Source organism: Neodiprion pinetum, chromosome 3 (assembly GCF_021155775.2).
Source record: "Neodiprion pinetum isolate iyNeoPine1 chromosome 3, iyNeoPine1.2, whole genome shotgun sequence".
Classification (NCBI taxonomy): domain Eukaryota; kingdom Metazoa; phylum Arthropoda; class Insecta; order Hymenoptera; family Diprionidae; genus Neodiprion; species Neodiprion pinetum.
Genome location: NC_060234.1, coordinates 23,954,092 through 23,979,283, shown reverse-complemented (window position 1 = coordinate 23,979,283; position 25,192 = coordinate 23,954,092). Strand labels below are relative to the sequence as shown.

General features: G+C 35.8%; 2 protein-coding genes across 5 annotated transcripts in view; one reads left to right on the top strand and one right to left on the bottom strand.

The window, feature by feature from the left end:
- The window catches only part of ine (inebriated), a 34,973-nt gene extending 20,822 nt beyond the window's left edge, over window positions 1-14,151 (top strand). For 3 of the 4 annotated variants that reach the window (XM_046619512.2, XM_046619514.2, XM_069134696.1), the window contains exons 3-11: window positions 4,674-4,808; window positions 5,218-5,443; window positions 5,937-6,204; window positions 7,979-8,207; window positions 8,330-8,442; window positions 8,636-8,776; window positions 8,866-9,066; window positions 9,176-9,352; window positions 9,445-14,151. In XM_046619512.2, the coding sequence (XP_046475468.1) occupies window positions 4,674-4,808; window positions 5,218-5,443; window positions 5,937-6,204; window positions 7,979-8,207; window positions 8,330-8,442; window positions 8,636-8,776; window positions 8,866-9,066; window positions 9,176-9,352; window positions 9,445-9,618 (1,664 nt within the window). In that variant the 3' untranslated portion in view covers window positions 9,619-14,151. The remainder of the gene's footprint in view (window positions 1-4,673; window positions 4,809-5,217; window positions 5,444-5,936; window positions 6,205-7,978; window positions 8,208-8,329; window positions 8,443-8,635; window positions 8,777-8,865; window positions 9,067-9,175; window positions 9,353-9,444) is intronic. The other variant, XM_046619513.2, reaches the window with a different exon arrangement.
- On the bottom strand, window positions 13,626-21,036 carry Prp19 (pre-mRNA processing factor 19). Its single transcript, XM_046619515.1, has 8 exons — window positions 20,831-21,036; window positions 20,463-20,612; window positions 20,081-20,358; window positions 19,434-19,628; window positions 19,195-19,350; window positions 17,271-17,501; window positions 16,817-17,157; window positions 13,626-16,727 (listed from the first exon to the last, which is right to left on the bottom strand). The coding sequence occupies exons 1-8, from the start codon at window positions 20,847-20,849 to the stop codon at window positions 16,583-16,585; spliced, it is 1,515 nt and encodes a 504-aa protein (XP_046475471.1). The 5' UTR covers window positions 20,850-21,036; the 3' UTR covers window positions 13,626-16,582.
- Between the last annotated feature and the right edge of the window lie 4,156 nt (window positions 21,037-25,192).

Genomic DNA, 25,192 nt, shown 5'->3' with positions numbered 1-25,192 from the left:
CAACGACTATTATATCTTGTAATAAAGTTAAGTAGTAGAAAGTAGGGGTTTCTGATCAACCGATCTCCAGTAACGATTGTTGCACAATAAACGGAATTCGATTGCATATTAATAAGTCAATTAGCCATGCGACGGAGGCTCTGGTATGGTATAATATAATATAATATAATAACAACTATTAATCCGTTCTTTTCTGTAAACGACGGTCAAACTGGTGACGCGAAATTATCGCCGCCTTGTTTCTGTGGGAAGAAGCAAGGTCAGTGGATGTAACTCTTTAGGACGATTTATAAATTGCAGCAGTGTCCGACAGTTTAGCGAGAGCTTCGCTGATCGTCGCAGTCGTTTAATGTAGTTCAATCACGTGCCAAGCGGGGAGAATGAGCAGCTATATTCTCAGGCTGTGCACTCGAAACATTTCCTGCAAGTCAAACTCACGTTTCTGCTCATGTTTTGCATTAAACGTTTAACCCTTTGAATCATAGCGCTACGTATTCTTACCACCTATTTTAATATCCAGTTTCTGTGTTTTTAGAGAACTTTCCAACATATTTTTTTTGCTATTTCTGATAGTATACTAACAAATGTTGTATACTCGAGAGAAATTATTACGATATAATGTCAATTATTATTGTTAGAAACAAATTAATTGAACAAAATTGTGAAAATTGACGGAATAATTTATTTCCGAGACAGTTACTCCTCTACACTTGTACATGTTTTACATAAATCACGAGCTTTTGGGGTCGCTGATTACGAATGTGAAATCAGATTTGAGAAATTCAAGATGGTGGATCCAATATGGCGAGCAAGAATTTCAAATTCGATCGAAAGCGGAGAAAAAATCCTATCCAGGGGTTTTTGATATCGCTGATTACGAATCTAAAATCCGATTTTGAAAATTCAGTATAGCGAATCCAATCAGCGACTATGAAAATCGCTGCATCGAGTTTTTTTGACCGAATTTGCAAATTCTGTCCACCATATTTGATCAACCATATTGAATTTTCAAGATCTGATTTCAGATTCGTAATTAGTCACCCTGAAAACCATCGAATACTACGTTTTTTTACAAAAACTGACTTAGCACAATCATGTGTAACTCAAAGGATTAAAAGCCATCATGCGCTATGAAATTACTTTCTATTTTTTTATCCCTTTCTTTTTAAATAGCAATATTTTTCCAAATTGAATCGTTTTTTCTTAAACTGGAATCGCTTCAATTATTTACTTCATTGCTACAAATACAATTGTTCGTTTCAACTTTGCATTGTTTTTTTTTTTGACCAATCGATTCTCTCAATTGCACCGAATAACGACTGAACAAACAGTCGAATAATATTGAAAAAAAAATTCATTTAATGCTACATATTCGCTTTTTCGATCTTCTGTCAAGTGCATTAGTTTTGAACTATACGTATAGCGTTCGATTCAACAAGAAATAGAGGTGACCTAAAGCAAATTGGTTTAAAGGGTATACCGATTACGGTTATAAATCACCGGGAACAGTAGTATATATTGCTCCTGAAATTACAAACCATAAATTATTTCTACCGGTGCAATTGAAATTGGTAAAGAGGGGGAATCTGCACGATGATCCGGGATGTAGAACCGTAATGTGCATCGCAGTACGGACAAGGTCATGTATCAAGTTCAGAGTTGTAAATTCCCGCCATTTCCGTTCCGACGTCACTTACTTAATACTTTCAGATTTTTTTTAATTAGCTGGAATCTCGAATCCGCTCGTATTACCACTCTTGCGTATTGAGATACTGTTTCTAAAATTATATACAAAGGTGTATACTTATTTGAGAATCGGATGTTGTACATTAAGGGGGAGGGGGGGGAGGGACACAACTTGAACGGTCTAAAATCATAATTGTTTTTTTTTTTTTTTTTTTTTTTAAGAAAATGAAAACACTTAGGAATTTGAGGTTGAGTTAGTTTACTAGATGTACACAAAAAATAGTTTTTTGAGACGCTTTACACCCTTCAAAGTCCACCAAATTTTCAAAAATAGAAACACGTCCATTGAATGGTCGCTTCAATCCTTTCCGTAGAAAAATGAATCGAATTTTTGGAGTTAATTAGTGTTCGTTGTGGTCAATTAGCTGTTATATTTTCGGAATAGCTTGAACTAAAGTCGACATTCCGTGATGTAATGCTTTCATTGGAAATGTATTCGAAAGATGTTTGGATAATCTCGATTTGATCTTCACTGACAGATCGCCATTCCATATTTGCATGAGGTGTGAAAAAGCGACAAAGGAGGATTACATCCTAAAACCACTCGTGCCTGACAATCGTCACTACTAACTTTGTACTTTCTCCGCGTAACCCCAATTTTAACAAGTATCTAGGTAAGTATTTCTGTGACTGCAGAGTTGTAAAATGATTGTAAGTGAAGTATTCGCTATGCTTCCAACCTCAGGCAATTACCTGCAGGTATAATTATTCAAGCGCGTTTAATATTTATTCGTGTATTTTAATCGCATATTCTGAAAATTCTTTGCATACTCGATCTAGGCCGAAGCAAATATAGTGCGCTGTTTTGCACCACTATCGCCTTTCTACCGCGTATATTGTACGAATGCCAAAAAAAAGTTTTGAAATTGTCCCGTCACGATCGAGCGAATTCTGCGGATATCTTGCTGCAGAGCTTAAATATTATGTAGATAAGTGAATTCACATAAATATAATTTTAAAAATGAAGCTGCACGGGGAGACTTTTCGTCTTTTTTGCTCTATTGCTCACCTGTAATTAGAGACTGTGAAAATGCAGCGTTAATATCTTTTTTTATTTTTTTGGCTGACTCGTAAGAATATTAGACTCTCGCCTTGAAAGAATTACAAATATTCGTATAATATTATAATTAAATGCTTATAAAATTCGCAGTTTGTTTCCTGGAATTACAGTTTAGAGAAAAAAATTTGAAACTATAAGTAAGTGTTTTAGAAAAATTGGAAAATATTGCCCGGGGGGGGGGGGGGGGGGGGGGGATGGTCACCAGTTCGCGCACAAAATGAATCAGGGTGTCTAGCGTCAATAACGTATCAAATTTCCTCACATTTCCCGGTTTTGCCAGACGAAAATAGACATTCGTCCAGGACTCATTTCAACCTATTTTTACTAACAGATTCGCTTTTTTTCATGTAAATTATTTATAAAAATTAGACGTCAGATGTTTCCGTCGTGAGTTAAAATAGTCAAATTTTTCTTGCAATACAATTTTGCTTAAACTCAATTACCAAATATTTGCATATCAATAAACGCTCCAATTTTAATAAAATAACCCGTGATTAGGATTAGCCATTCTTTCGGAACGTGAAGGTAGAAACATCGACCTGAGAGTATCGATTGTTTTTAGTACTTGTTCGTATTTTTCATAAATTTTACAAGGAGGTGAACATAAATTTAGCAATTCTTACAATTCCTTCAAAAACCATATTTTTCGTCACTCGTACCCCTTTCCCGCTAACCTCTTCAATCTCACGGAGAGTGATTTTCTACATTTCAAAAAATCGGACACTACTGAGGATGAAAATACAAAAATCCTCCAGTTTTTCCAGACGCATGCAAATTCCTTAACAATTTCCGGTTTTCCAGATTTCCTAATAAGAAGACATCCTGTAAATGAATAGTCGTTAAGAAATGAGTGTATTTAAAATATGAATGGGTATAATATTACACAGGTACGCAGAGTAAAACAAACTGAACTTTGATACATAAAAAGGCTGTGTACAATAAGTACCGAGTAAAGATATTTGGAACCAGTCTTTCTTTATGACCTAATCTTCATTCTGCTCATTCTTCTGTAACCTTGCTTAGCTTAACTTTTATGCTTAAGGCAATTTAGCAACAAAATTTCGAATTATTCGACTCTTGAGGTATCCTCTGGGTATATTCGCTTTAGCTAAGTTGGTTGAAAGAAAAAACTTTTATAGAATACCACAGCGCGCGTTTTTCGATTGTTAGAGTCAAGTATTCGAAAAATTCCGTAATCTTATCATCGGATAACACGTAATAACGCGACGACAGACTTATCTTACCCAAAACTTGAAAAAAAAATAAATAAATAAAATGTAGGTATCTACGTATGAAATATATCAAATCGGTAAATCCATCAGAAAGTCAAGATTATGTCAAATTGCTTGAATTTGCGTTCACGTATGAGGTGTCGCAGAGCGTTGAAAGTATAACATCCCATGGGTTAGATAAAACTTCCTTCCGACCATATTTTTTACTCGAGCATTTGCTTGGATTTATTATTATATTCACATTTATTATAGACTCCATGGAATACACGTATTAAACAGTTACTCATTTTCTTTATTTATTCATCCATTCAAAGCTGCTTTTTTCTTTACAATGATAGATTTTACATTTTTTTCCAAAAGTACAAAGTGCACTTACCGTGAATTGACTTAGTCACACCTGGTAAGAAGCGTAACTGGAAGTTTTCAAGCAGGTTTTGGAGAAAAGTTGTTACATAAACAACCCTCTAATACTATTGTGACAAATTTTCTCCCATATTTGACTTGAAATACAGTAAGAGGAAAATACATGTACGTACCATACAATTTTAAGAGACATGTTAATTGATGGTTAAATCCATAGTGCTGCATTTAGTTTTATAAAAATCTATGATTATGTTTCGTTTTATTTGTTCCAGGAGTATTTCTCGTACCTTACTTTCTGATATTAATAGTATGCGGTGTCCCGTTGCTATACATGGAACTTGCTATCGGGCAATTCACACGTCGAGGTCCAATCGGCGCCCTGGGACAAATTTGCCCTCTATTTAAAGGTTCGTTAAAGCACATAGTTTAACCAACATACCTGCATTCCATCCCATTACGGAGTTCAAATTCACATAAAATATAACAGTGATATTGGTTGAAGGAAAACGGTTGGTGGCTATAGGATCGAGATAAATTACCGGTGTTGAAAAAATCTTGCATGGAATATTGCCACTTTACATGCCATTGGGTACGTGACTATTAACGTACAGCAATTTTGTATTTTAAGTATTCTTTTGTTGTGAAACAAACTTGACATGCGACCAACTGCTTCCGTATAGAACGGACCGTTTAAATTCCTGTGCGATGTTGCACTCTTCCTTGTATTCCATTTACCGTACATATCATTCATGCATATGATAACATTTGACGATAACGTGAATCTTAATTATTTTTTCCAATTTTTTCTGCTTACAGGGGCCGGTTTGTCGTCCGTAGTTATTTCATTTCTAATGTCCACTTACCATAATGTGATAATAGCATATGCCATTTACTATTTTTTTACTGCGTTCAAAGATGTCCAACCATGGTCGGAGTGTAACGATACATGGCATACGAATGCCTGCTGGACACCTGCTATGCTAAATACAGACAATCGCACACGACCAAACACTTCCAAAACACCATCAGAAGATTTCTTTGAGTAAGGCAAACGAGAAACATTTCATTTTTGTATTACGTGCCAGCCCAGGCAAAAAATTAAACGTAGTTGAAGTTTTGATCGACCAAGCATGATTCCAAACTCAACTTGTCGCTGATACTAAGTTCTAATAATCAGTTCCCGGGGGCTGATCGAATCATGCCAAGTTGGTTATAAGCTAAATGCTTACCGCCCTATATTTGTGTTTATAGTAACTCAGTATGGTTGACTACTTGAGCTTTTGATCGAAACAAAGCACCATTCAAATCGAGGCGCCTAGAAAGTTTAGTTTACAGTGCCCCGAATCGTGATTTTATAGTATGTGCTGCCCGAATAATCCTGAAAATCGATATAAATCCCTGAAAAATGGTGTGTTTACTGAAAACTGAATTTTGCAATCTGTGGTAGCAACCGTGCGATGATTTGTCGTCACAAATAACTGTGCTATGCGGGAATGTCTTGTACGTTGGACTAACCACTGATTCAATTTTTTCAGAAACAAGGTACTTCAGATCAGCAATGGCATCGAAGAGCCTGGAGCGCTGCGGTGGGAATTAGTTGCTTGCTTGGTAACTGCCTGGGTAATGGTTTACTTTTCCATTTGGAAATCTATCAGGTCGTCGGCACAAGTAAGATACCTTACGGCCACACTACCGTTTCTGCTCATCATCGTATTTCTCACACGCTCTCTAACCCTCGAAGGCGCGGATAAGGGTCTTCAGTATTTTTTCAGACCACGATGGGCTCTGCTGGCAGATGCTAAGGTAACGAAGTATAATTTAAAAAAAAAAGTTGTTTTTTATTGTTTCGGTACTGTTTATTGACGTTTTATTCAAAGTAAAGTACGTATGCGAAATTAGCTGTAATTCGTTTTATTATAAAACATTTCTTAGTTACCAAATGCTATAGTGAACGTAATTATAGTCGTAACATATTTAGCCATTATTCAGCGAACCTTTATAACATGACTCGAATTATGTAGGGATGTAGTTTACGTCATAAATAATATTGTTCTGGGTTTGCATTGGTACCTAGGAGGCGTTTCGAATCGAGTTAGGTACCTTTAAAACATACGGCGTCTTTGAAAAGCCTCGTAACTGTCGTATCAAGTTTCCAATATTTCACAATTCGGGCGCTTTTATTACTCCATGTAATTCCAAGACGAATGCATGTTTCAAAAGTTTGAAACAAACAAAGAGTATTCGTCGATTCATTTTCTATAAAACTTTGAGGGCACGATATAGAACGCCGACGGAAACATCGGACAATAACATTTCCCAAGTATCCTGCGCTTTACCTGAGATAAATTTTGAGAAACTTTTTCAATTCATGTGCAATTTTTGTGACGCTTCAGTGAGTTTGGCGCAGTAGAATATCTGTTGTCTGTTACACAAAGTCAGAAGCCTCAGTATTCGTTCGAAACATTGGTTTTTCACTGGAAAATCACATGCATAAGCAATCAATGAATAAGCATATTTTTGTCTCTCCAATTGCTGGACGCTAACTTGTAATTGCTGCATTCAGGACAATCTAAGGGTACAATTTTCATGGAATGACATCATTCTCGAAAGAAACTTGACCGACTAAAAATTGATACCAGTATATCGGCTAATCGGAATCACGAAATAAATTTTGTTTTAAAGCACGATTAGTCTTCCGTAGTGAATACTCCTCATTTTCAATACTCCAGTGGTAGCAAAAATACTATTGCACTTTAACTTAAAGTTCAACTTCAATTGGGAAGAAATCATCTTTTGTAGCAGATCAATGTGCTACAACATGATTTCACCAATACACACAATTCCTAGAAAGTTCCAATTCTCATTGAAGTCTGCAAGTAGTCTCACTGTATGTTGGTACAGGCCTGTTTCTAAATGGTATTAATTCCTCGTCCTGATTCCAATGCACAATGAAAATCAGATTCTTCGGTTGCTTTCCAAAGTGATATTCATCAAAATACATGTTTCAAGTGTTATATAGAGTACGATAATTCATACTCTTGAAATCAAAAGTGTTGACTCGTTACTCTAATGGGCTCAAAAAGTGCACACCGGTGGATGACTGCCAATACTCCATATCACTGTAGAGAGTGGAGGTCAGTAGTTTATTTGTGACTGGGAGGAAATAGCCATACTTTGTAATAGACTTGTGGACGGTGGTTAATCACGAACATGGCGTAACTTTGACATTCTGGTAATTTTCAAGTAGCAAAACCAATTGGCATATCGGTAATGATTTTTCGTTTCATTCCATCTTACAAGAAAAAGGACAGAGAGCGTTATCAGCGAAGCAAGCCAAATTTTCCAAAGAGCCCTGAAAAGATGTTGTCACACTTTGACAATAAACCGACCGATAAAACTGTGTTAAAAATTCCGACTTCTCCAAATATTTACTGAATTTGTCTAAAATTTATTGAGCTTGTCTGCTTTCCAAGAACACTTTTCAGAATTATTCGGAAAAATTCTCTTCATCGTGAATTTCTTATAGGATTTCACTCAGTCCTTAATAAATAATTGCGTTTTTTTATATCTGTTGAAGGTCTGGGTGAATGCAGCTGCCCAAATCTTTAATTCAGTGGGAATCGCGTTCGGGTCGATGATCTGTTTTGCAAGCTACAACAAATTCCACAACAATATCTTGATAGATACGGTTGCTGTATCCCTAATCAATGCGTTCAGCAGTCTACTTGTTGGAATTTTTGCCTTTGCCACAATAGGCAACATCGCACGCGAGCAGAATATGTCCGTCGAAGATGTCCTCAGTGATGGTATGTGATGTTGTTCACGGGTCGTCACTGACATACTAATCGCGTTACTGAAAGAACGTGGAACTCGACTGGACATGCTTTTCGTATTCCGCGTTATATTTATTGTATATTTATTATTACAGGTCCTGGATTAGTCTTTGTCGTTTATCCCCAAGCTTTGGCAAAAATGCCAGCATCTCAACTATGGGCCGTGCTATTTTTCTTCATGCTCGTCTGCCTCTCACTCAATAGTCAGGTGAGTAGCGGTTTGCCCAACCTAGTAAGATATTGCATTCTATGACTCTGAAATTTTGCTAATCTGATATAAACCGTGAGTCATACATAATGCCAATAATCCCAAGTACGTAGGTATATGACAGCTGATAATCTGTTGTCGGCCCTTGTTGGAAAATTACAATAAATGTTTGAACGTTTCACTGAAATTACAGTTTGCAATCGTGGAAGTCGTCGTAACATCGATACAAGACGGATTTCCAAATTGGATAAAGCGCCTGTTACTTTGCCACGAAATCCTGGTTCTCATAATATGCGTTGTGTCATTTTTGTTCGGATTACCAAATCTAACACGGGTAAATATAACATAAAGGTCTTCAACGGTGAGGTACATGTCTTCCTTTCTTAGAGTTCACAAAATTTAAAAATGTCCTTTTATCCTCAGGGTGGTATATTCTTCTTTCAACTGATAGATCACTACGCTGCATCAATTTCGATAATGTTTTTGGCATTCTTCGAAGTTATAGCCATATCTTGGTTTTATGGTGTGCAGAGGCTGTGCAGTAATGTCAAAGAAATGACCGGACGTATGCCGTCTATTTACTTTCGGTTTTGCTGGCTCGTAGCTGCTCCTCTTTTAATAATGGTACGAGGCTTCAATGTTTATTATTTCATTGACGTTTCAGACTGTGTCAAGTTTGTCTATACAATTATTGAAATGTATCGTTTTCATCCTCTTATTATTATACTTACAGGCTGTGTGGGTGTTTAGTTTAATTGATTACGAGCCTCCCACTTATCACAATGGCGCATACATTTACCCCTGGTGGGCAGAAGCCATTGGGTGGGGCATTGCATCGCTTTCTCTTGTATGCATTCCTGCGGTTGCCATTTATGTGTTGATTCGGGCCGAAGGCGACACTTTTCTCCAAGTGAGTTAGTCATCCTTTATGTTGAAGGTCGTTGAAGCGAGATCCCACAGAGTCTGTACAGATCATCTGACGCATTAATTATTTCATTACAGAGATTAAGAAAGTCGATAAAACCGGACTTTGAAGCATGCAGGATTTGCGGACAGGAATATTGCACCGAGCCATTGCACACGATGGACGAGGACTCAGGAAAAGAACCTCTACATGAATTGAACAGTTTGATACAGCAAAATTCCACTTATATTCCCCCGAAATCGGAAGTATAAGATCAAAATTGAATATAATATAGCTTTTCACAGACATTGGCATGTTGGAAAAAAATGTAGAGTCCTTTTCTCGACTTATCTTGTAAATCTGTTGCGATTACTCTAAACTGCTCGTCTCAAGATCTGGACTACGGAAAAGAAAGTTTAAGAGATGCGCTTTACTTTTCGATTTTGTATGAATAAAAAATAAATATCGGCAGTAGTTGAAGTGAGTATCGGAAAGTTTGAAATACTCGGGCAAAATGCATTTTCAAGGATGGTTTTGACCACACGAAAATTAGGCGAGAGGAAATGGAAATTATCCTGCGCCAAATCTTGTGAAAAAAACAGAAAATCGGAAGAATAAAAGCGGGTCGTTTCACGTAATTGAGACACAGAATAATAAGACGATTACCACGGATAAATTTTTGATATGACTTATAATTTGGGATGGTAGAATAAAAATAAGGGATACTAAGGTTTGAGAATGAAGAAAATGGTACCGATTCTTTATTTGAACAGCCTTCTTCAATGTGTCGAGTAACATTATTCTTAACGGAGATAAAAGCAATAGGAGGAAACATAGTGATTGGGTAGCGTATATTGGCACAACATAATTTATTGATAATGATATTAATATAATTTCATTCTTTTTATTGTAATTTCTATACCAGCGAAGACTTTAGTTTTCAAATTAGTTGCACAATATACATAATTTCTAGTAGAGTATAATCGGAGTATTATAGGAAGTTGCAAACGAACAACTGAACTTTGGGTATTTAATATCTTGTGTAATGAATTACACAGGTTTACAAAAAAGATTTTTCAGTTTTACCCTGATTTTTCCGATGAATTTTGGTGTATCGGTAAGTAGAATTAACGAATAAAATCATGATTATAATAGACTGACGCTAGTTTTTACGTTGTTGTAGTATTGTAAGGAGAGAGATAGTTTCTGGGATAATCATGATTTTATTCGTAAATTTTGCGTTCTCAAATATCAAAATTTACGGAAAAAATCAGGACTACAAAAAAAAATTTTTTTTCGTTAATCTTCGTAGCATTTTTTTTTTTTTTTATTGGTAAACTTTAAATAATGAAACAAAATCGAATTTTTCATCTAAATATTGATTTTTTTCAGTCCAATATGAAAATATCGATAAAATAAATAACTAGAGCCAGTTTCGAAAAATTACGCTTACTCCTAGGTCGTTGATATCGAATCTTACTAAGACAACTCAAATATCGAGAACAACAAAACCACTGTTGATCAGTGTTATTCTAGTGTGAAGAAGTCAAGCAATCAGCTTTCTAAATGTAGATGTAACTGTAACAGTCTGAAGTAAGTAATTCTCAGAATAGCCAAAAATGCGATTACCAAAAATATCTGATTTTTTTTGTGCACAGATATATATAAAAATTTTAAATAATATTTTCACCCATATTGGGGATTGCATATTTCGAACAAATTCAGGTTATCTAATAAAATATCTGCTATTGGTATACTAAACGTACATTAAAATGTATGTCGCGATAAAAGAACAACATAAGCTTTGATGTAGAAAATACGGAGTGCGTTATGAATTGAAACAATGTTCGACTTAATTCCATTACATGATTCCAACTATGTTACATTCATAATGGGTAAATTAGCCTATCTAGCTGCACTAACAGCCGGAGAATTCTATTCGAGGTTTTCACTCTAATATAAATTATATTATATAATATCTGCGAATTGGTTTGTTATGCGGTAGATGGTTTGAATGTGAGGTAATCGAAAGTACCTAATATCACAAGTATAACCTTACATGTTTTGTGTAATTTGAATTTATTTATAATAATTTAAAGTCCATGTATCGTAAGCTGCATCTTTTCCACATTATGACATATAGTTTTAACATAGTACAACATATGATTGTGAAATGCACAAGTAGTGTTGCCAGACATCGAATCTATGAACGTTGTATGGCAATTGTGAGACTGCCGTGCGAGATCATACGTTCCTAGAACGTACGAATTTTCATAAATTTTTATCATCAAAGTGATAATACTTCTGCACATTTTAGCTTTTCACTTTTCACTTTAAAGTACATTCCATAACGTAATAATTTCAATTACTCGATACGAAAATTTATTTCGGTAATTCTATTGTTACTAACAATGAGAGTATCAGACTTCCGGATCACGGACTCAGCTGAAACTGCTAGGAATACTTTTACACCCCAAAAGTATGGAGCGTTTGATGTGTAGTTTTATCCATTCGGCAGTTCTTTACTATGGTTAAAATTGATTATATTCGCTATTCCATACTTGTTTAATAATTTTCAAACGCGTGGAATGTTTCTGAAAGCTCAAAGAATAACCTTTTAAATATATAAGATCACTTATCAAATTTTAATATTTTTATTAATTTTTTTCTGAAATACAGAATTTCAAAAATTGTTTGCAAGTCAATATTTTAGTAAATTTTTTCTTCTTTTAATATGAACAAAATAAAAGCTCATAAAACTGTTCTCAACTATGGATTTCTTGACTAAGTGTCTAAGATTTCGATGGTGTTGAACGACTCGAAAAATATTGAATAAATACAAAACTTCGTGAATTGATTCGAAATAAATTTTTTTGCGTGTTAAATAAATGGAAAACAAAAATGTTTTGAAACCACTTAAACTTGACGGAAAAATTTTTTACCATGCGGGATGTCTTTTTCTTGATAAGACCTAGTGACTTAAAAAGCAGCGCCATGAAAATAAAATTAAAAAATCAAACTGACACATTGGATTATGGCTACATCGTTCAAGCAATCCTGCACCATTGTTCATATTCAAGTCATTAGAACAAAATTTATATTTTTGAAACTGCAAATATCTGATGTGTGGAATTCCACACCTGCTAAATTTTGAGGTGTGAAGTGTTCCACACCTACCACAGTGGTTTTGCCACTCCTACTTGGAAGTTTCCTCAGAATCTATGATCCGGGGGTTTAATACTCTTCTTGTGAGGAAGAATGTGACACGGAATTTTCCAAACCAGCCTCGTGTATCTTTTTTTTCTTAAGCCAATCCAAAGTCCGAAGCCTTCGGAACTTGCGATTTAAAAGGGTGATACACTACCATAAGTTAACGTACTTTTCGATGCGTTGCCGTATTATCGTAATATGTGACGCTTCGCGGGCGTAAAATCCCGTTTTACGCCTACTGCGACGAAAATGTACTTTACGTTTTCTTGTACACGTTCCGCAAATTCTGATAGTCGGGACGGGCTCTTTCATGCCACGTATAAATTAGGTCTGCGATTGAGTTTGAACGAGGCTCATTATCCACTCAGAGCTAGTCAAGCTGAGGGAACCGGTAAAACACCAAGTATCATATTTAAAAGTGTGTTTAAACATGGAGTGTAAACATAGCACTAGACTTCATGTTAATCCGACAACATATTCATCCAATCACAGATTTAGCTGACTGGATAAAACTTATGGAATATTAAATGCACTGTCTCAGAGTGCGCTGGAACATTCTATCAAGTAGTACGAACAAGTGCAATTTTTACCATTTCGGGGGCTAAAAACCAAAATGACCTAACACATGGGATTTTCGATTTGATGGATAAGTCCGCCTTTCTTCATTTTTCTTGCATACATCTTTGTAGAATCATGGAATGCTGAAAAAGTGTCGTTATGCCCTTTTGATTCTTCGCACTGGATATGTATGGAAATAGTATATTGTGTAACAAGGATGCAAACTCGGTCTTTTCGGGCTGAACGTAAGTTTGTTATATGAGTCGCAGGTAAGCTGAAGACGAATATTGCAAATACGCGAGGCAAAAAGACCGTCTGTGAGGCATTGTATACTTTAATCAATGACATGTATGACATTAATTCTCGGGAAAATACCCGAAGACGTAGAAACATGAAAAATTATTTAAAAGTTCCGATACCACGTTCAAAATCCTTTAATCTATAATTAAACTAAGATAATACGAATAGATGCATATCTTTCATATTTCGATCAAATTTTTTGTGACAAAAAAATATTATGTAACAGTGACGCGTATTAGTTAGATCATTCCAGTCGACAACAGTCCTTATGCAAGGTACAGCAAAACAATGTTTCAGTATAAAAAATTGAACGAACAATTCATGCGTTAAAAGTAAAGATAAGTAAAGTTGATGACATTGCTTAAAATATAGAAAATACTCATTACATATTCGGTGTTTCATTTAATTTTCGTTCGACGCACGTTTCCTCGCTGTAGCACCACCTCACGTCAGCTATGATTAATGTATCTTATCATTAATTAACTACGGCGCCCATTTACCGCTTCTATAATTTACATCTCACGTGTACGTCTATATAAGTTGTGATATGACGCTTCGTTGGATGAAACAAAAGAATTACGAAAACAAATTGCATATCTAATCTCATTGAAAGAGAGTTCCATTCCAGTTAGCATCAACGATAAACATCATTTTTTGTTGCTAGATTAAGATTTTTTCGTAAGTCTATGATTGTATGTACATATACTGTTGAAATTATACGTAATTTTGTTATCGAATTTTCAATGTAGATTTTCCTCGCTTCCTACTTTAAACTGAAAATTATGCTTAGTTATTTGCTAATTTTGAATATTTTTGTTCAGATTCCGGCTGCGTATATTTTGTTTTAGTATAAATAGTGAATAACTTGTACAAATTTTGATAATATTGTCTATACGATATAGGCTCAGGGCTAGGTTATGCAGAGTGAAGAATCACAAATAAATTCTCATAGATGAAAATATTACTAGCCAAGATTATTGACTTATAACAACAAGTGTGATGCGACCAGTGTATTTAACCTGTAATATTGAAAACCTTTACAAGTACCCATAAGCCTGGGCATTTTAATTTGACTTGACGAAGGCCGATTGGGATTCCTCGGGGGTAAAAAAATCGCCTTAAAAGTGCGATTATTAAAAAAGGCTGTTCATCGATGTGAATTTACTGTACTTTATTTTGAAGAAACGAATGCAGAGGGAACCATGAAAATAAAATGCTGAAAGGGGTACGTTTTTTCAGTTTTTGCTCCATCCTTTTGAAAATATCTAGAATCTCGTACAGAAGTGGAATAATTTCTTTTGTATTATCGAGGTTGTAAGTTAGTAACGAAGTATTCCTGCATAAAACAATACAATTTTGAAAATTTTTGTTTGGCATTGCGTGTATAAATTGCACTAGGTCCGATTTTTTTCGTTTAAGGGGGTACCCTGGCCAATTTCGCGGGGACATATATATCTCCAAATATCAAAGTCCACGTGTTTGAAACGCAAAAAAGAGTTTAACAGCCCCCCATTCTATACGGAATAAATTTTCGTTCGACGAAAAATTAAAAAAATATCGTGGTTTCTACGAAATTGCAATTGTAAATTCGTAGAATTTATGCCAGATGAAAATGTATGCGAGTGTTTTTGTTCAGAATTGCACATAGAATGGGGCTGTTAAGCCCTTTATTGCGTTTAAGACACGGGGACTTCGATGCATGGTGATATATACGTCAACGTCGAAATCGACCAGGACATCCCTTTAACTATACATAGGACTGGATAACGAACAAACTAAGGGCCTTTTTCCTCAGATGGTAAAGACTAATTATAGGATCCTCTTAAAAAAATTCAAATTCAAGGGTGAGTTGTCATTTTAGTTTGAAGAAATTTTTGTTGTGACGGTCCCCAAATCTGTCTATAAACAGTAGGAATCATTATGCACGGAAAACAGTGTAATTGAGTTGCTGTATAAAATATTTATTACAACTATTTGAAACATAGGCTACATGATCCACAATTGGTGATGCATATTTCCTTTGATCAGAATTTCAGGAGTCAACATAAATTTTATTTCGATATCCTCTCGATGAATTTGCATGAACAGATGAATTATAAATTAATTATTGATGTTATAAAATGTTGCGAGTCGGCAAAATCATAATAAGTATGGAAAAAAAGTCAGTGACCACATCGATCACATCATGAAAATGCAGATTCAGAATACCAATTACATACTATTAAATGTAAAAGATTTGAAAGCTTTTCTTTATACTTTAAGACCTTTTTCATACGAGACATTTATATCGTTGATGTATCAAAATAATTGTACAAGAGTTTTATTCAAATTTCAATTAAATAAGTAATTTTCTGGCCCAAGGTTTGATGGATATTTTGATATGAATCTCAACTTCCAGTGCTAAACTTTTGTAAAAATACTAATTAAGAAAAATTCACAATCCAGGCATCAAAATTCAATTAAAATTAAAGTTGGAGTACCTCTTTATTTCGAACGTGAGTTTTGATTTCAATTGCAGAACTTTGTCCAAATAATTCTGGCTGTTGGAGCTAAATGAAGATTGTTCGTTTAAATTCACGCGATTTTTAAACAATAAACACTTTTTGATAAATCATTTTGAAAAGGGCCAGCCATTTAAGACATATGAATGAAAATGAATAATCATGAATGAAAGTTTGACTCCTTAATCAAAACATTAGCATCTATCGTTGATATTTTAACGGGGTTTGGAGTTACAGTGTGTTTACTCGTTCAAATGGATGGATATAACTAATTCAGTAAAATATGAAAAAATTATGAACTTCAATCTTAGATGGATGGGGAAGGCAAAACTTATCACCTTGCAGTACTTTAAGTGTAATTTGATATAAAGATGGCTAAAGACAAATATGTTACACAAAAGGCAACTTACGTATAATTTTGAATCTGCTTTAAGTGATCAGGCTCATAACTACGCATTGCCTTCCCTTGTTTCATCAGTAATACGGACAGTAAATACCAACAATATACGTGGTGAAATATGGACAATTGAATAGGTCAAAAAATATAAGAACACTTATCATATCAGTAAAAATTGATATCATCTAAAGAAATAGTTACCAACTTTGCCTTTTTGAATTGAAATCATATAATTTATTTTCACATTATTAAATAGGTACTTGTTGAGGCTTAAGGTAATCCATAGAGCTTTAATGTTCGATCCATACTGGTAGAAGCGATATACTGTGCATGCTTCCCAAATCGAACACCTGTAGCTGTTGCCGTATGATCGTTGAGTACCTTTAATTCTTGCCATTGCTTACACAAATAAATTCTAGAAAAATGAAACAAAATCGTAAATATTCATACATACTCAAATAAGTTTTTCAAAAATACATTTTTGATGTGTGCAGTCAAGCTCACCTGATGTCGGATCCAGCCACAGCAAGGTATGTACCACTTTGATCAAAACAAATATCTTTCACTTCATAAGAGTCATCTAATTGAAGTGTCTTGAAATTTTTAAGCTTTCGCAAATCCCATAGTTTGACACAAGAGTCTTCTGCGGCTGTTGCTAAGTAATATCCGTTTTCTGAGAAGCTAATAGCGGTAATTGGACCTGAATGACCGGGGAAATTAGCCACGTTTGACTGCTCTTTCAAATCCCAAATCTTGACTTGAGAATCAGCTGTTCCTGTACCAAAGATAAGCCCATCTGGATGGAATTGGGCTGTTGTCAAAGGCTGTCCAGATTGCCCAGCTACCTATGATGGAGAAGGGACCATAATGAAGTGATGGTAGAAGTCATTTTTCCATAAAATGGATTAATCATAAATTGTTAACTAAGAAACTAGCGAATGAATTTTCGTTTATTGACCTTTGTCAGTAGTCTGCCAGTACGTATGTCCGAAAAAGCCCAGTGCTGGTCCAGAGATGAGCTCAACAAATAATCTCCTGTAGGGTGAAGTGAGAGGCCAGTTACAGGTGCATCATGAGCCCTCAATAAAAGTGTCGTTTGGCTTGTTCCCACATTCCAAACACGAATTGTCGTATCAGGTGATGCTGTCATAACCACATCTTCTTCCGGATGATAAATAACTCGTGTGACCTTAAAATTTTCCAAAATACTTGAAATCAAAAGCTTAATACCATAACTGCTGAGTGCTATTGAAATGTTATACTTTCTAAATTGATACATTTCAAGTTTCAATTAATATTGATTTTTGCTACATATGTTAAACCGAAGATATAGGACAAAAAATGCTGATTTTACGTTTCAGACACTGATTTTACCTAATAAAAAATATTAACAATCGTAAGAAATGTAAATCATGGAAACTTGTAGGTTTTCAACAAAAAAACGTAACTGGTAAGATCTATAATTTAACTTCACAAATATAAATATACAATTAAGACGATTTTTGTAATGAAAGAATAGTGTGAAATCGGTTACTTAATAATTGCACGTTGCAAAAGGTGATAGAAAATTAGACATATTAGTAGAATTCCTAATGCAGAGATTATTAAAATGATGAGCATCATTTTTATTGTTTCTAGTTAAGAAAACTCTCTTCTCTCACTAAAAAATTACACGCTGCAGGAACATGACATTCAACAATCATGAATAGGAACTCATAAACAAATTGTTAATATAACATCTGGAATTTAATTGAATTTAATTGAATTCGATTCAATTTAATGTTTGCGTTAGTCTATTTTCAACAAAATATTCAAACAGATAACAAACAATACATATTTTTCTTGATCGGCTTATTTTTGCCCTAGATTATATTTGTCTTGGGTTATTTTTGTCACAGGTTATTTTATTTTTGGGTTATTCTTCATCGGGTTGATTATTTTTGGCCTGGGTTGTATTTGTTGCAGATTATTTTTGACATGGGTAATTTTGTTGGGATACTTCCGTTCGGGTGATTCATGACAGGATAGTTTTGTATGAGTTGTTTTGCTGCAGGGCATTTAGGTCGGACGCAGAGGACAAAATAGTAATGACAACCTAAAGGTGTAATGGACTATTGTTGTATTCCACGATGAAATAAATGCTATCAATAAGTCGAATACTACAATGTCCGCAGTCAATCCTTGTTATGTTTGAGATTCTCCACCACACAAGTTCATGATCTTTCCTCTCTACTTCATAATTACGCTAATATTAAGGGAAACTGTTTTCACAGGTTGTATAGTATGGTACAGCTGGCTACACGCTTTTGCTCATAAATAAGTGACGGAAGACTAAGAGTGTCACCTTTGTAAGAATTAATACTTAAGCGGCCTTTCGTGTATTGTATTAAAGTTTTGGTAAGTTTGAAATGCTTTCTCATAAAATATTAACTCTCTTCATGGTTTCAGAAATATAAGTAACTAAATTTACATTATTGACTAATAGCTTTGATACATTAACTAATTTAATTCGCAGATAGAAAAACAGGTTCAAATTCAATACCAAACTTCTCCTAAATGGCCAAGAAGTGCATGCTTTCCAATCGCCATTTGTTTTTCTTCTCAAAGTATTACATTCGTGCCAAACTTCAGCTAAATTGGTAATTTTGAGCGAACGTACTTCCTTTGCAAGTATCTCAAAAACGAAAAAATCAAAACTCAAACTAACTTCCATTTGATCTATAGAGTAAAAGTCACTTAAAGATGTTGAGTTTCTTCCCATACAAAAGGTACGAAATTGTGATCGTGAATAGTAGTAGACAAATTTTCGACCTTACATAATAATTCATATTACACTGCGAGATTAGTTTTGAAAAGCACTGCTTACTTCTGGTGTTACTTACCTTTTTGGTGTGTCCTTTAAGAATAGCAACTACTTGTTCAGTGTCCTTATTAAAAACTGTTGCATTTTTGTCTGCGCCTCCAGTTAGAATTTTGCTGGTATCTGCCCCATGTATATCAAGTGCCAGAATTCCTGGTACACTTGCGGAATGCAATCCCTGTCAGTGAAAACATTTTCCGTAATTATATTTTGTCACAAATTACATTTCTGCTCAAAATTAAAATTAATGGGACTTCTAACCGGGTGTGAAGCAAGTGTCTGGAATGCCCTGATGCTTTCTTGTGGTAAGAGATCTTCCGGTATAGAACGTCCACGTCTTTTTCGTTCTTGAGTTAAAACAGTAGCTCGTTCTTGTAATTTTTGAATAACATCCTCAGTGATGCCAGCTTGTTCAGTTGGTTGAGCTGCCGCACCACCAGCTTCCACTGCAACAGACTGTATGCGACACAGTAAGCATGATGAGTAATGAAACTTATATGTAAACTGATGGATAAGGTCGAAGTTCATAAGGTTATTGTAATGATGCAATTTTTTTTAAACTCGCTATTTTACCATATAACAATAATAACTGTCTGGCATTACGCGAATGTTACCAACTTCAGCCTTATCCTGGGTAAACCCTCTCGATACAGATATCAAGTAAAACTAGGCAGAGACAGATACACAGATATGTTATCAATGCTGAGAATTTCTGTACGCAGAATCTCATTGGGTTAATTGCAAACCAATTTGTACAACTTTTTTTACAACTTTTATCATGAATTTTATAAATCATAATGAAATCTGAGCTATGTAGGATGAAAATATGCCAGAACTTTGTTAACGACAAATAGAAATAAGGAACAAATAGAAAATAGAAAGCAACAAACAACAGCAAAACGTTTTACCGGTTGTGGAATAACAGTTGCTTGAGTAATGCCTGCTTGTGGCTTAAGAGTGGCCAGTGCTTCTCTGGCTGCAGTAACTTCCTTGGTCAATCTAGCAATAACTCGGCAGGCTGCATCGTGCTGGTATAAAGCATGAGACAACTCCTGTCTGGCTGTCTGAAGCTGTTGTCTCTGAGTAAACGAATGTAACATTACTGCATCCCACTCATCTTGTAGAATCTTTAGAATTGCAGGAATAGATGTTGCGCTCGGTGGTTTTGGCTTTACAAGAGGCGTAGCTGAACAGAAAATTTAGAATTAATACACCTTGCAGAATAAACATTTTTCAAAATGATGCCGACATGATTATTACTCTGCATTTTCTTTGCAGTCATGATCTTACCCTTTACATCAATCAGCTGCTCAACTGCAAGATCTTTTCCATTTATAGGATCCACTCCATTTTCCGCAACATACTTTTCGATAAGCCGTTTTTCGAAAATAGAACCGGAAACCGGAGAGATTACCGGGTGCTCTGGGACCTCGTTGGAAACTGGAAATAAATTAATGGTTTTGAGTTCGGTATCATGTTGAAGAAACGCGCGAACTTTCAGGTTAGGGTTCATGAGCCGGTATAAAACAGTTACGTTTAATTTGAAAGAATGGAGGGTGAAATAAATTCAAGAAATAAGGCTGAAGCCGGGCCATTGCTACAGATTGCCTATTGGACGGAAATAATTTATAATCGTCGAGAAATAAACAAATACGTACTTGCACAAGACAGTGCCATATTTACGACATATGAATACAACGATCAGCAGTAAACAGAGTCCCCCAAGTCCTCTTCAGTTTTGTTCTTATTGTTAGCTGTACTGAATCTTTATAAAGTGAAAATATACGTGAACACCTGCACGTAAGTCCCAGAAACCAAAATCACAAACGAAATCAAATCTGTATAGAGTCTAGTGCCCACGACCCTCAACCATTGAATGTGTTTCACCGAGGTGTAACCACTCGAATATAATTTTGTGTTACTAAAGTCCCGGGGAGTTTTAGGTATAACATCCAATCGAAATGCTAGTCGGTCGCTTTCCTTCATGCTCCCAACAAACCCAACTTTAAGTGTAAGAATTTTGTAAGCAGATCATTCAAAGAACCGCCTAACTACTGAAAATATCCTTAGATGTGAGATAACAACGAGAATCATTAATCCGAGTGTAAAGCCATATTATGGCATCCTCACGCTACCCAGAACTACAATATTATTATTTAAGTGCTGTAAATAACTATGACTATTATAACCTATAATTATATAATACTTCATAAGCTGAAACGTTAACACTATAAAAAAGGGTTTTGAGTTGTGACCTTCATATCCGAGAATAACATTAATCAAGAAGTCATCAAGGTCAAGATAAATCGTCTTCAATACTTCATAAGGTTATCAGCATATAGAGCATAACTTGCCTATTCGAATTATATTCTCTAGTAATTTAACAGAAGTTACGCCATTCTTATAGAATCGGCATGCATAGGGGCGTATTTGATTGAATTACGCGTAATACGTAACTGATACAACAAATTGTAGATCAGACGTTCTACTGTACTTTCAAACTGTAATGCTGAACAGATTTGCAATTGGTTTCTGTAATCTACGTCTCTGGGTATTCTACATACGAGTACGTGTAATGCGTAATATATTGAGACCATAGAGACGTATACACTGATCTCTATGATGTATGAAATAGAGCGTAAGCAACGGCGTAAGCGTCTTGTGAACGGATTTGAATCGCTTCTCTAAAGGACAGAAGATAATAATTCTCCAGCTTTCTCTGTCGCTGCACCCATAACATAATACGAGGGAGAGGGGAGGCAGGCAGGTCGGTGCGTGCAGCTACCCCCACTCCACGGGAAGAGGGTAGAGAGGGCACGAGCGCCGTGCGACATCAGTCGTTTCCGAGAAATCAAAGTGAAATTATTGGTTTTCGGCATCGGTTCCACGCTCAGACCACGTTCTTCAGATTGTGTCACGTTGTTCGATGAGCGTATTTCCACCATACTCATCTGTGAATAATACAGACGAGCCGCGTGTAGCCTGAAGAAAAACCGAGTTACTGACGTAAAAACATTCTGCGGACGTTGAAGGTGAATTTCGTGTTTCGCGGTTTCATTGTTTTGTGTACCTTCAGATTTCAGTGATATGTATTTTTGCCTTTGTACGTCCAGTGTCAATTTTATTATTTTTTTTAGCTGATTTTCGGTGAATGCACAGTTGCATTGTCAGCCAGTTTATTCAGTCGGTTCAAATAGATAGCTACAGCACAAAAAGTGAATGTAGAATCGAGTGCTAGTGTTATTGCGGTGCGGATTTTTGGATTATAAGAGATTAGCGAAGATGTGAATTATGTGAAAAGTGCGTCGCTTCACCAATAAACCTGAGATGCTACAAGAACTACTAACGTTAAATTGCGGAGCAACCCAGATAAGAGGTAACAATACTTATTTTAATTATTGATTGATAATTCAAGGTCGCACATTTAATACCCAACTTTTGTTCTTGCGTAACATGCAATGCATAGATATAAATCTCGACAACAGTAATAATTGATTTGAAAACTGAAAAGCCGATTTCCTAAATTAATTCAAGTGTTTTGTTTTGCTTTTCACAGATTTAAGCAGAGACTTCCGAGTAACTTCTCCATTTCTCGGCAACGTTGGTGAGTTTGCATGTATTAGGTTATGGGTATTTCCCTGGGATTCCTCTGTCACGTGGCGTGGCGGTAACAATTGTTACACAAATCTTCGATTTCTTAGCTGCATGGATAGGCTCATTCACGATCGCAACGTGCTTGACTTTCATTCGAATCATTTTTTTTTTCGCAATGCAATTTAACGTAGCTTACTTAATGTTAGACGTTTTACACGTTGCTGAAAGTGGAATGAGCATCGCGACAGGTAACCATCGCTTACTCGGCACTCGCGAGATGGAATTGTGTTTCGTAACTGATGTAATAATCTACGTTTGAATTTACCGATGATGCCGTTTAAGTGGTGGGTTCACCTGAGGTTTGAACATATTCAATTATTCACGTTATTGTTAAATTTATGAAATTCCAAAGTCTGGTATAACGTAACGTAATCAACTTGCATCTTATATTACGTATCATTTTCAATCTTAACATCCAACAAGTATTGATCAACTGCAGGCTTAGCTCGCTTAGAAAAATGCTAATTGGCATACAGGATGTTTTTAATCACTTTTACAGAAGGTTAATGTACCGATAGTCTGCCAACATTCACTAAAATAACAAATGCAATATTAGGGTTGGCGGAATACAACCGCGATACTGTATTCTGAGTAGGCAGACTACGATACAAAAACATTTTGCTCCCAACAGGTAACCAACGAAAATGTAAGTCAGTGACCACGGCGCAAATGATGAAGAATGATGTGTGTTGGAAAGAATGGAGAATCGTTTAGGTCGAATATAGGTAACCGGGTAGGTAGGCGGACGTTTTGGGATCCGTCGCGGGGTTTATGCATGAGTGTGTGAATCTCTCTTTTCCGTTGGGTGGCTTCGTTGGGAAACAGGCGAGGGTAGGAAGGTCGCGACGTACCGTGATGTTACTAACTTTTCTAATCCACAGCGTCAAACGATCACAGACATTTTTTCCCAAAAGACTCCACGTTCGAGTCTCTCGAACGTTTGTAAACATTTGAGTATTAACGAGATTCGATTTCCCATTTCTTGTCACTTTGCAACGATTTTTCAATCGTTATGCAATTCGATTGTTTAGTCATTACCGATCGTTATTCCATTCAATTGATCTCTGTGATCGTCTGAATGGGCACAACGCATCTCTGGACCATCTATCGCGTTCCGTGGTACGCTAGATGGGGAGAGATGCTCAGCTCGAAGACTTCGCGTCGAAGAGGACCACCGACCGTCACGCCACACAATAATGCATGCCCTCCAACCTCCCCCCCGATTTCGATTCGATTTGTTATTTGAGAACAACAATCCGCATAGCAATGTATCTAATTCAGAAAGATGCAGATGCGGATTGGGTTTCTACAGAATTTTTGGGACACGTCCCAGATAATACAAATTTTTTGACAGTTTAAATTGTCGCGCCATATTGCGCGGCGAATAATCACGAAAATTGGACGCAGCTTTATGCGCGTAAATTAATAACGGGAAACGGACACGCTTTTTACGCGTCGATTTTACAAACAGTATATAAAAGAGTTACGCACTCTCGATGTGCTGATCTTTCAGCTTTTCGGTCAATTTTTTGTCAAACAATGAGGTTTTCAAGTTCCACGCCGCTTTTTGCGCGTGGACTTCATACCTTTCATTTATGAGAGAAAGCGCGGCATTTGAAAACTGGTGCTCAACGCGCAAAAACAAAAATTTCGGTAGTGTATAGTGATAGTGGAGAATCTTGGTGTAAGTATTTATGGAATATACCTGAAATGCACAGAAATACTCGTTTAACTGATCATATTATTTTCAGTTTCAGGAAAATAACACCAATTGTTTAACAAATGCACCGAGGACTGTAGAATACTCAGTCGAGAGATATTCACTTTAATGATTCTTTTATATCTATGTTTCTTTTTTCGATAATTATATTTTTTACCTATCTAAGCTAAGTATATCTTCATCTGTACCGACATATGTCACTAATAATATTTTCATCTGTTCCGCGTAACTGAATTTTATTGACCATACTTAAAAATTAATGTTTAATTTTTGGGGATTAGGTCTGGTTTAGGTCTGGTTCAGAGTTAGTTATCTTGTTTTCACCGATACATAGATTTAGCGATGTAGTTCAGAATCACCATGATCAAATAGTGCAGTAAAATTTATTCAGCTGTAGTTTTTTTTAAATGGTTTTAGTCTGTTATAGCGATCGTTTCAGTGTCACAGCTTTTTTTTCTCGAGTCGCTCATAGGTTATGTTCGATTTGGATTTCACTGTAGAATTATACAGCTCTGTCGTATTTTGGTGGTTGTGCTTATTCGATTTTACTTGTGTCCATTTCTTCCAAGATTTCTGCATCGTCATCGATAGGTAAATGCCAACGTCTTACAGTGATACATGTTTTCGATTTTGGTTTAGTTGTGAT